At 41.7% G+C, this 12,744-nt stretch overlaps 1 protein-coding gene across 1 annotated transcript in view; it reads left to right on the plus strand.

Moving 5' to 3' along the window:
• CBL (Cbl proto-oncogene) overlaps window positions 1-12,744 on the plus strand; it is a 34,235-nt gene that overhangs the window by 3,435 nt on the left and 18,056 nt on the right. Inside the window, exon 2 of the mRNA XM_053963331.1 lies at window positions 2,862-3,109. Coding sequence (XP_053819306.1) covers window positions 2,862-3,109 — 248 coding nt within the window. The remainder of the gene's footprint in view (window positions 1-2,861; window positions 3,110-12,744) is intronic.

Below are 12,744 nucleotides of genomic sequence, written 5' to 3' on the forward strand. Positions count from 1 at the left end.
TAGAACTGATATAGAGAAGTGCCACTGCAGGTCATCTTCTTTGTGAGGAGAGAGGCCAAACACAAATCCAGCAAGAGATACGAGATGTTTGAGTAGGTTTTGTTTTGCTGTTGGCTTACACTGGAATGAGGTGTGATCTCAGTGCAGTTAGCTGCTCAGCTGCTAAAGGAAGGAAAAAATGAGTTTCCAGAACTGCCCTGGGAGGGAAAATCTTACCTGGAAGTAGCCCCTGGATGCTCGTCAGGCCTGGGAATCTTAAATCCAGAATTAGTCAGGGCAAGCTGCAGATTGGTGAGGGGAAAGATTCAATTCCAGGCCTCGAAGATCTAGATGAGATTATTTTTCCTAGAACGAGTACGTAACAGATTCTTTCCTCAAAACTCAGTTGGGGAAACTGGTTTTTGACTTGCATTTGGAAAATGGGAATGGGTGAAGTCAATTTTCAGGTTCTTCACAGGCCCACCTCTCTTCATGCTGAGCTTTATTGGTATGTCTGAAAACCCAAAAATGTCTCCCTAAATGGTTTCTTCCTCAGAGAACACAACATAAGCCAGACAAACTTTTGGATGATAATTTAAAACCATGAATTGCTTCTGTTCGTTGCCATCACACCTAAACAAAAAAATATTTTTCTGCTTTTTTGCTCAATTTCCTTCCACGTTACTGGTCCCTGTGGAAGGCTGCTGAGGGGCAGCTGTTCCCAGGGCTGGGAACATTCCTTTGGATGTTGTCATGATGCTGCAAGTGCACACGTAGAGAAACGGGGAAAAAGCCACTGCTTTTGTTGCTGCTGTGTTACAAAAGCACCGAGTTTGCTCAGGAGGCAGCAGTTCTTAATTATGCAGTTTTGTTTAACTGCTCATCTTAGCTAATTTTGGTCTGCTTGGTAAATAAAGAAGCTGATTTGATAATAAAATGCCAGCAGTTTTGACCTTTCTGTTAACTGTTTGAGGTATCTACTTCTTGGGAAGCATTTTACAGGGGCTCTGAGAATGAGCAGTTTGCTGCTGTGGGGGAATTGTTTTAATTGATATCAAAATCTGAAATGCAGCAGGTCTGCTGCTCCCATAGCTGGGTATTTTCAAAGTGTAACAGCCAAATTTCCAGCTGGCTGAGGGAAGTGCAGGCTCTGCTTGCTTCATGTGCCTTCCTCCTCCGAGCTGACTGTGTTTGTTAGGGTTTTAAACCCACTGTATAATAAACAATTTCTGCTGAAGAAAAGGTTTTGCTGCCCAGAGCACAGCTCAGCTGGGTCTGAGGAGCATATTTAGAACCTATTCATGCTCATAGTGAAACTTTTTTTTTTTTTTTTCAGGGGACAAATGTGTTGACTCAATTTGTTGATATGGTTCAGTGTACAATGTTCACAGGCTCCAAGGAAGCAGCAGTTGAGGCATTAGCATCAATTGACTAAATCAGCTGTCTGCCCATCCATCTCTTTATCTTAAGGCCTTGGCAGCCTCCTCAAAATGGAGGGGAAGTTTTGGTAGTTTGTTTTTCCCATGTATTCTTGCAGAGGCTTTTTTAGTTGTTTCTTTTTTTTTTTTTTTTTTTTTTCCCAGCAGTCTGATTTTTCTGGTTGGAGTTCTGATGCACTGCGTGCCTTTCTCTTGGCTGAAATCAAACCTTTCTCAGGTCAGCTCTTGGTACAGGCACTGCTGTAAGTCAGACAAAATTGGAGGTGTCACTTCACAAGGTTGCTTTTTGCACATTCCCTAAATGGCAAAGTGAAAAGCTAAAGCACTGTTTCAGAAGGAATGACTCTGTTTACCATCTATATTTAAAGGAAGTAGGTATTTAAGCCTGCACTGTAGGGAACTGCTCAATTCCTCTTGAAGGTTTCACAAAGTTTTGTGGAAATGATGTGCTGCAAAAGGATGTAAAACTGTTCTTTTGCTTTTTCTTATCCACTTAAGTTTTGCATTCTGCACTGTTTGATATCTGTAATTCTCTCATACCTGGCAGTGTCATGAGTTTAGATCTCTTTTATGTGCTGGGTGATAAGCAGCCAGATAATATTCATTATAGGGAAGAACTTTAGGAAAGTGTAGCTACATTTTGTGCTCAGGTTTGCTGGAAATCACAGAATATAGAAGTGTCAGACTGCTGCTTCTTACCTTGTAAACTTGATCCAAAACTGACCTCACAGTTCTAATTCCAGCCCTTTCTAGAACTGAAACTTCACTAAATTCTTCAAATGGCTGCTTTGCCATCAACTCTCCCTTTAATTCTGTCAGTTTAGATAATGGAAACATTTGGCTATGGCGGATGGTGAAGTGGCTTCCTTTCCCCTCCCCTGTCACATAAATTTATTATCATGAGTTTCATCAGTCCACATGCACTTCAGCCCAGAAATTGCATTCTTTTATGGTGGCTGGGCTCACTAGCTGGAGAAAATAGCCTGGGGAAAAGGAGGCTCAGGGGAGACCTGATCACTCTAAAACTCCCTGAAAGTTACAGTGAGCTGGGGGTTGGGCAAGCAGTGACAGGACAAGAGGAAAGGACCTCAAGCTGCACCAGGGAAGGTTCAGGTGGGACATCAGGAGGAATTTCTCCATGGAAAGGATGGCCAGGCTTTGGAAGGGGCTGCCCAGGGAGGTGGTGGAGATATCCAAGGAATGTCTGGATGCAGCACTCAGTGCTCTGGTCTGATTGGTGAGGTGGGGACCAGATTGGACTCGATCTCAGAGGTCTTTTCCAGCCTCAGTGATTCTGTGATTCCATCTGGACTTGCCCAACCAATGGTATTTGTTGCAGCAAACGCTTTCAGAGCGTTGTGTTTACAACAGCGAGTTGTGTTTAACCCCTGACCGTGCTCCTCTCCTGGAGTTCTCACAGAGCTGCTTTCCCCATTCCCACAGGTGGTACGTCTGTGTCAAAACCCCAAACTGGCCCTGAAGAACAGCCCTCCCTACATCCTGGACCTGCTGCCTGACACCTACCAGCACCTGCGCACCATCCTGTCCCGCTACGAGGGCAAGATGGAGACCCTGGGCGAGAACGAGTATTTCCGGGTCTTCATGGAGAACCTGATGAAGAAAACCAAGCAGACCATCAGCCTCTTCAAGGAAGGGAAGGAAAGGATGTACGAGGAGAACTCCCAGCCTAGGTAATGGAGAGAAAGGGTTTATTGGAAGAATTAAATGGAGAGAAATGGTTTCAAGGGTTTATTGGGGGAATTAAATGCGTCAGAAGCTTTGTGTTTAAGGTAGATCAGTTGTCAGCTCGTCTTTCATTTTGTACAAAGGCATAGCTGAGGTCAAGGGACATCTTCAAGGTGAACAGCACTAAAAAAAAGGAGAAGTGGAGGTAGAAACTGTACTTGCTGAATATAAGGCTCTCTTGAACAAAATTGTATGAATTTAGTGTACCTGAGAAGGTGTTTCCTCATCCAGCTTTAAGAAAAGGAAAGATGAGGTGATTTAAGAGTTGAGTAAAGCTCTGGGAAAGATGAATCTTATACATTTGTGCAAGGTCTGACAGGCAGAGATACACAAGGCATACGTTTGTAACACTAAACTCATTTCAGGTTTTTGAAGTAGATGTTGAATTAAAAAAAAAAAAAAGTGGAAAAAATATGAAAACCACTCAGTGGCTGAACCTAATTGCCCTGGGGAGAATGTGGTTAACAGCCTGGCAACAGCTTGGAATTACTGGAGGGGGGAAGAGTGTTGGCATATGTTTCTGGTTTAATATTGAACTCTGTGTAGCATATTCTGTGATCTTGAGCTCCAACCAAGGCTGTGACAGTGGCTCCAGAAGGCATTGCTGGTTCTGCTTGGATTGCTACTGACTGTGTTGAAGAATGGATTAAAAAATGGAAGTTTCTTTCTGGAGTGCTGTTAACTGTGTGTGTATTGTGATCTGTCATAAATGTGGAACATCTGATGAGTAAATGGTGGCTGTGTCAGTCATGAATCCAAAATCCCACCTCCAGAGCCTTGGTTTTTCACAGAAGAGCAAAGAGAAGTAATTCCAGGGAGTTAATCATCCTGGTTGGTTTGTAATCCAGCTAATTGACTAGAGGGAGCAGGGGAAATCCAGATTGATGGATGTGAATGTCAGGGCTGCAGCAGAGGCTGCTGTTCTCACAGCAGGCATGGCAATCCTGGGGGAATTACTAATTGTCCCATTTATGAATAAACAGCTTTAGCAGGGAAGGAACTGTGGGGAGACTTGTGTTAAACACAAACATTAAAACAGCATCACATCCTGGCCACTCTCATGGCATCTTCCTCTGCTCCTGCACAGCCCAGGAAGCAGCAGTGACTGCTCCTAAAGGGTAACACCAGAGAGCCTTTTCCTTGTGCTGGTGCTGAGCCTGGGGACATTCTCAATTCTTTAATTTGTCACAAAAAAGGACAAGAGTAGAGCAGCCAGTGCATGTGATTTGTGTACCAGTTCACGAGATACCCTCACAAAGAATGAGGATTTTGGTTTTGGGGGTTCTGTTAAATGCTGCACTGTCAGTGCCAGATTCCATGGCTGTGGGAGCTCTTGGAACCCGATACTTCAGTGCTATTTGTGAATGAAATTAAATGAATTTCTGCTATAAATGCACCCATAGATATATTATATTTATTCTAATCTAAGGTGAAGAAACTGAAATTTTCTCACCTTGCTAGAAGCTGAAGAAAAATACTAATATTTTTAGTAAGAATTAATAAATTCAAAATTAATAATAATTTATTAATACATTAATAAATTCAAACACTCCAAGTGAGGGAGAAGCTTTTTGGAAGGTGGTCAGCAGTCTGTAAAGCAAACAAGTAGAACCTGAATCTGGTATTCACTGGGAATGTACTCATGGCAGTGTGTGTGTGTGTATATATATATATAGAGAGATATATATAGATATAGATATATAGATATATAAACTAGATTTGAGATATATATATATATATCTATATCTCAAATCTAGTTTGCTCTTGATCTCATGAAGGTTTGTGGCCATTAGTCTGCACTGTTTGGAGAACAGGACTTTAGAAGTTTAATAAATGTGTTGTTTTGACTTTTCTCACTTTTTTTGTCCCTGTTGTTCTTGAAGCTTTTTTTCCTCCTCTCTTCCAGACTTCGCATTCATTTTGTTTCCTGTTGTGTATGACCTTATTTTCTCCCCCAAATGGCTGCTGGTGTAGAGCAAAAGGCACAACTTTGACATTTGCAGAAGCCCTGTGAAAGCTGCAGTTTGCTCCTACAGCCCAGTCATGAAAAATGAGTGAAGTAGGATCAGAACTGTGATTTTTGTGATGAGAGCTCACTTGTTTTGTTCGGAGAGCTTTCAAGATGCTATTTAAATTCTGCTTTAGCTCACTTCCATGTCTGTTTAAAAATTCATGCTGCTGAGGGTGCTTTTAAAGCTCTGGGTGCATTTCCTGACTGATAGGTAGGAGCAGTAACTTCTGGGTACTGTTTAAAACTGAATTTTAGGGAGTAGATCAGATGCAACTTGGTGATTTTAGGGTTTTTATTAGAGATAATGTGTTGCTCCTCTGAGTTTTGATAGCTAAAAGTAACATCTGCAGGCTTGGAATCAAGCAGTGTTTCTGGAGTTAATAATTTTGGATATTTTGTTATGTGCCTGTAATAAGGTAAAGACAAATGATCCAATGATTTGTTGTCTGTGTGTAGTAATTAGGAATTCTTGAGGCTGAGCACATTTCCAGAGGTGCTGCTTCCTTTTCTTCATAGATCCAGGGGTAAATGCGTGACTTGTCTATTGTGAACTTCTTGAGTTTCCTTTCTAACAACAAAAATAAGCTGAAATAAAGGTATTTTTCCCTGCAGTGTGATGGTTGCATTGCTTGACAGTGCCATTCTTGCTCTGAACATGCTGAACCTGCCTCAGGTCTCGATTTCAGTTTCATTTAGAGGCTTGGTGGTTTTGCTGGACTATTTTTTTTTTTTTTTTTTTATGTTTCCATTGCAGGAAGCTTTTACTTCTCAGCTCTCTTGCTTGCACAGAGGAGCTGCAATTTGTCAGCTTTCCACACTACATAAATGACTTCTTGCAGCAGTGGTTTTGCAGTTGTGTAAATAGATTATACTTGACATGGCAGGAGTGACAAATAGCTCGTTGGTCAGGAGACAGGTAAAGGAATTGGCTGTTCCTTGGGAAAGGATTCATTAGGCTGAAGAGTCCATTTTTCACCAAAGAATCAAATTTACTAATTATGTTAAACCAGTCTATAACGAGGGAAAATTCAGAGAGGTTATTTTCTAAATAAAATCAGAGCACTGCAAATGTTTCCACATTAGAACACAGCTATGGGAGCTGCAGGGTGAGTGAAGAGAAATGATTTTTCAGGATGTGGACTGGATGTTTAAGGAATAGCACAAGTTATTTTTCTAGTTCAACTGTGGGAAGCAAACTGTTAACAAAGCCAGTTTAAAAATAAATAGATCTGTAGAGAAAATAGGGTTAAGCAGGGAATACAATAAACTTTTTCCACAGAGCATGGAGGTGAAAAAAAGCTTTGAGGAGCTGGTCCATGTTTAATTGTTCTTCTGACAACAGCTTAGGGGATGCTGGCTCAGCAGGATTTCATATTCTTCTCCAGCTCCAATGTTAAGACTCACTAATTTACACAGGAAAAAGCTACCAGTGTTTAATGTCTCCTGGAAATGACCATGCATATCTCTGAAGGGGAAGGAAGTGCATGAAGAATGACTTGGAGAAAAAGAAAGGGGAAAAAAAAAAAGAAAAAGAAAAAGGTTGGAATTCAAAGAGGAAAAAGTTGGAAAACACTTATGTTAAACCCTGAAGCAGAAAACCCTCTGGGAGGAGGGGGGCTGGTGCTCTAATCTCATTTTTGAGACCTCTTGCACACATTCCTGCCCGGGGAAAATGAGACAGTGCAAAATGTGGAACTCAAAATGGTGTGTGAGTCCTCTTTCTGTCACTTCCTTCTAATACAGCAGCACTTTTTTTTTTTTTTTTTTTAAACAAAACCCACTAGTGTGAAGTCTACATCTGCATTTAAATTAGAACATCTTAAAGAAAAGAACAGGCTCCAAAGCTGCCCACAAGAAAGGTTTCCTTGCCAGGCTCCAGCATATGAACACTAACTAACTGCTTATTACCCAAGAAGAAATTCATTATCATGTAAATGTTGTTGGAGGGGAGGAATGTGAATTATTTCTTTCTAATTTGGTTTTAAATTGCAGTTTAGGTGATAGTTTTGGAACTTAAGTAACACTTAGCATAATTGGCTTAAGCTTGCATTCATTATAGTTTTCTTTCTGACTAAAATTGGACCACTGTCTTGAAAATCGATTTGTGGCCAAATGCAAGATTTCAGATGATTGCATAATAAGGAAGGAAGATTTTTATTCTCCTTTCCTCTCAGAGCCTGTAAAACTGCAGAGTTTTATGGGTGGCTGTGGCCTCGCTGCTGTGGGTGGAATTACAAGCACGTTGGTTCATTTGTAGTAATTATCATTGGAAATGTGATGGATTTCTCCATGCTGGCAAAAATCTGCTGCTGCTGCTGCTGCTACTTGGCAGCTGTATCGTGTCTCTTGGGTGCTTGGCTGGGGTGTTGAGGGCTGGGATGCCACATTTGGGATTTCTGGGGTTGGATTTTAGCCCATCCCATGCCCTGCCACGGGCGGGGACACCTCCCCCTGTCCCAGGGATGGGGCAGCTGTGCCAGGGCCTGCCCACCTTAAAATAAAGACTATTTTTCCTTAGAATAAAGATACTTTTAATATCTACTCTGAAACCTGCCCCAGCTCCTTGTCAATCTCACTAGGTATCCAGTTTTGAGGTGGCTGAAGATGAATCATGAAATATGGAATTTTCCTTGATTTGGAGACAGGGTTTTTGTGCTCTGTTTTTCTCTTTAACTATTGCAAATAGTGCCCCTGAAATACAAATACTGATTCCAGTGCAGAGAGCCCAAAATTAGCTATAATAAGAAGTGTCCTGAGCAGTATGTTTGTTGTGTAATCCCCTGAATCTGGTAAAATAATCTGTTACCTGAATGAGAGTTTTATCCTTTATCTTGTCAGTCCTCTGAATACGTGTTGAGCTCTTTAAAGACCATTAATAATATCAAATGTATTCATCTCTTTAAAGCATATTCTCTAAAATTTAAATTTTAGAAGTGGATTTTTAGCTTCTTAACAGTGAAAAAAAAAAAAAAAAGTAACACCAACACTTGTGCCTAAAATAATAACTGCAGATCCTTTAAAGCTCAGTTGGTTTGGTCCTTGTGGTCTGATGTCCTTTCTGCTTCCCATCAGCCCCAGCCATTTGCATACAGATAGGAATATATAACGTTTTTGGGTGGTTTGTGGCCTGCAGTGAGTTTTGTGTTACCTTTTGAAGCCTGTTACCAGGCTCTGCTGACAGAACTCAAGCTGTTAAAATATATTTATGTGACCTGAAAAGTGCCAGGGCTCAGCAGAGCATAAGGAAACAGCCCTGTTATACCTAAAGCACTGAAAAAGGAGGAGCTGATGGTGAAAAATTCTATAGAGCAAGCAATAAATGTAACGTGAATCCATTCTTTTAGTCACTCTGAGGAAATCCTGTAAATGTTACAGGGCCTGACTCTGTAAGGTGCCTTCTGTTGAGCCAGCAATAGTTAAGTGGAATTTCATTCACTTCCTGTGTTGCAAGTTTTGTTGAAAGTAGTTCCGCTCTTTCTATTTTTAACCCCGATCAGAGGAGCCTGAGCTGCCTCAGGGTTACAAAAAACAGCTTGGGATCACCTCGAGCATTTCCACTCACTGCTTCTGTGAGCCTGAGCACACTGAAAACTCCTGGCTGGGGTGGGAGCACAGCATCAGACAATTCTTTTTTTTTTTTTTTTTTTTTTGAAGCCAGGCATGTCAAACTCTCTGCTGAAATCAAACTGCTCCTGCCTGGTGCATCTGAAAGCCCCTGTGACATGAGAACTTCTCATCTTTGTGGTTTCTGAAAGGTGTATTTTACTTGTTGGAGTCGTTAAAAGAGCTGTTTGGGTTTTTTTTTTTTTTTTTTTTTTTTTTTTTTAAAGCTCTTCCAGCATAAAATTGTAAGATGTAGTTATAGGAAAAAACCTGTGGGTTTGTGGTTTGTGTTTTCATAAGTAGTGGAGCTTGCACTTTATCCAGTGGATGCTAACTGTATCACCTAAACAGAATCTGGTGGTAAGAGTGTAAAAATAAGAAATAAGGACAACAATTGCAGAGGAGTGAAGCATTTTGAGGTTGTGACATGCCTGCAGCGGAATGAGCTTTACAGACACGACAGTGTGAGCACGTCAAATGATGGCATGTGAGCACAATATTGTGACTGAATCAGCCTGTGGAGCTGATCCTTGCTACGTGTGAGGAGCTAAATTACATTGTGTCAGCTGGCTAGCTCTGGAGGAGATGAGAAATACTGGAAGAAAATGAAAAAATCGTAGCTGGCAGTGGCAGAAATGGTTGTGCCACGTTAGCATTGCCTTGAGGGGAAAAGGCATTTAGTCACAAAGCACATTAATTTAACTAATTGTGTCAGAGTGGCTGAGAGAGACATTCCTGATTAAACCAAACCTTTAATGGCTTTCCAAGATGGAGCCCATACAGTGGAAGAACTTCTGTCCAGGAAACTGGGAAAGAAAAATCTGCTGAGGGTCTGGGGGAGGGGGAAGACAACACCACCAGAACGCCCAGCTGGGGCTGGCAGTGGGGGGCTGCAGCTGGAAGTTTCTCCTCAGCCTCCTGAATCCCACAGAAATGTGTGGAGCAAACCCAAAGCCATCCTGGGGCAGGAAGGAAGAGCAGAACCGCAGCGGAGGGGGCTCGGAGCAGGAAGGAGGGGGGAACCTGTCCGTGGCCATGGGGTAACTGAAGGAACACTCTTGCTTCACGCTGGTTTTGGTTCCCCAAAGTTCAGAGCCCGCTGGGTGTTGGGGCAGCAGGGTTTGACAGAGCTGAGCAGGCTCTGGAGCTGTGTCTGGCCTGTCCAGAACAAATTCTCAGCTCACTCTCTGTGCACAAGGACTGATCCCTGCACGCTGCAGGTGTTCCTCACCACGTGTGAAACACTTGGCTACCGTACACAGTGGAAAAAAATATTTATTTTCTGACGTTTTCACTTGTTGATTCGTTATTTCCAACCATAATAAACCGAAAGCTTTGCACGTATGTGTGAAAGCACTCGGGGCTGTGAAATCCCACCTCAGCTGGTGCTGTGAGCACAGAACAGAGGCAGGCTCTGGTTCTTTGAAGCTGGCACAGGTGTTGCCTGCACACTCTGGGGACAGCTCTGATGTGGCCTGAGGTCCCTGCATAATGTTTTCAGGTGTTTAAATTCCCCAGCAGCAGGGTTTAGGTGCTGCAGTCAGCTCTTCCAAAACTGGGCTTTCATTCTGCATTTCGTTCTGCATTTCGTTCTGCATTTCAAACTGCGTTTCATTCTGCGTTTCGTTCTGCATTTCATTCTGCATTTCAAACTGCATTTCGTTCTGCATTTCGTTCTGCATTTCGTTCTGCATTTCATTCTGCATTTCATTCTGCATTTCAAACTGCATTTCATTCTGCATTTCATTCTTTAACTTGTAAGATTTCATTTTAATTAATACTTGTAAGATTTAATTTTAACTTGCGAGATTTAGGTCTTTAACTTGTAACTTGTGTCTGGTGGAGCCCTTGGTGATGGTTTTGTGTGCATTACTGTGTTTAGGTGGGATTTTGAAAAATGGCCATCATGGGACATTGCTGGAGGTCTGTGGCCAAAACTGTTTGGGAATCTCCAGTTTAAGACCCATAAATGTTTTTTGAACATGTGCCCCTTTTCTGAGAGTACATTCACATCTGTTTATTTGAAGCAATAGCAGTAAGGACAGTTCCGATGTTACTAAAAATAAAACACAATCATCAGTGAGCTTTGACACGCCAATAAAAATATTCCCTAGAATTGCAAGTGTTTATTTGGTCTGTATAAATTTACAAATATGTAAATTGTTAAAATAAAGAATGTTTGTCCTTTTAGCATAGGATTGGTAACTGCTGTATGTAAAAGCCAGTAACACAAACTATTTTGCAATGTGCTGCTCTTTATCTTCACTTCCTGTGGTTTTTCGTGTTATTTACCTACAATATAGCTGAATATTTATAAAAAAAATATTATAACCTTGAGAATTTAAAATGTTCAGCCATCCAAAATGCTTTTGAAAACTGAGTCCTTCAATGTGTGTGTGTGTGTAAAAACATTTGTTTATCCATCCTTAAGCCTGAGGAAGTTCTTATTTCTCTCATCAACTGATGTGCTCAGCTGAGTGCAAGCACTTCCTGGAGCTCAGCTGAGGCAGAAGAGATAAACAACTGGGTACAGGAATATTCCCTGGCTTCTTGCAGTGTTTTATTTAAACCATGCACTTGTTCAGGGTCAGAAATGCATCAAAGTGCTTGTCTGTCATACCCAAATTTCCCCACAATGTGCTGGGCAGCAGTAGGAGAGTACAAAATCATTAGCAGGTTTATTAAAGCCTGTATTTTTATAAACTCAGTTTAAAAAAACTCAATTTTTTGCTCGGGTTGTAGATGGATTAAATGATTGATAACAGCCTGGTGTTTGCTTTTTCTTCTTGCACTAACACAAACTGTCCTCTTTTTTTTTTTTTTTTTTTTTTTTTTTTTTCCATTTTATGGGAGTGAGTGCTTTCAGAATTCCACACCTCTGATTTGCAATTTTTCTAGTGTTTATCAGTAAAAGACATTGCAGGGAGACACGGTGGGAATCTCCACGAGGGAGGGAACTGGGATGTGAATTTACAGTTAAATCATCTTCCCTGTACCACCAGCTCAGAATCTGAGCCTCCCCCTCGGAAATGCAAAGAGAAATACACGGCTTGGAATTACTTAACATGCCAAAACCAATCTGTAGAACTGCTTTAAAATACCCAGTTTGAGTGTGTGGCACATCCAGAGACAGCTGGGGAAGGGGACAGCTCGTGGAAGAGCAGCTGGGGTTTTTTCCTTGTGTTAATCCCAAGCACCTGCTGTTGTTGGACATGTATGAAATGATAAAAAACAGAATTCTTTGTGTAGCTGGTGTTTTCCATAAACACTTTGAGCAGCTTTCATTGCTGCACACAAATTAAAATGCAGCTGAATAAAGAAGGGTAAGACAGAACTGCTGTCAGAGAAAATTTAGAGTTTTGGACCCTTCTAATCTACCCAGACTGTCAGGGTATGGAGAACGGGCTCATGAGGGGCTGAGGAAATATTAGAATGTATGTCAAGCAATATGGTCACTTCCAATTCAGTCTAGACCCTGTGAAAATATGGGAAATGTCCCAAACGTCCAGGGAATTTTTGTGGAAAGGCTGGAGGTCAGTTCTGTAATCAGGCACATTAACAGGATAAGTCCTTCAAGTGGCCATAGCATGTTTGGAGCAAGTGGTATCTGAAAAACATCCAAGATGAAGTGAAAAGGAACCAGCCCAAGCAGAACACCAGAAACTGGTGAAAGGCTGGAGCCCGGGCGAGTGGGGTTTGCTCTCCCTGTCTTCTGCAACAGCAGCAAACTCAGGAAGAGAGATGGGAAAAGAAGAAAATCCAATGTGGCTGGGGATGTTCCCTCCCTCTGTGCTTCACTATTTAAATAATCAGTGCCATGAGTGACTCTGTGCCATGCTTGAGGGCTTGATGCAGGTTTCTGAGCAGCTCTGGTGTGTTGGGCACAGCTCACAAGTTGTTCTTCCCCACATGATGCCAGTTCCTTCTTTTACCTTCAAGCACGTGATGTGGGGGTGAAAAAAACCC

The sequence above is a fragment of the Vidua chalybeata genome, chromosome 23 (assembly GCF_026979565.1).
Source record: "Vidua chalybeata isolate OUT-0048 chromosome 23, bVidCha1 merged haplotype, whole genome shotgun sequence".
Taxonomy (NCBI): Eukaryota; Metazoa; Chordata; class Aves; order Passeriformes; family Viduidae; genus Vidua; species Vidua chalybeata.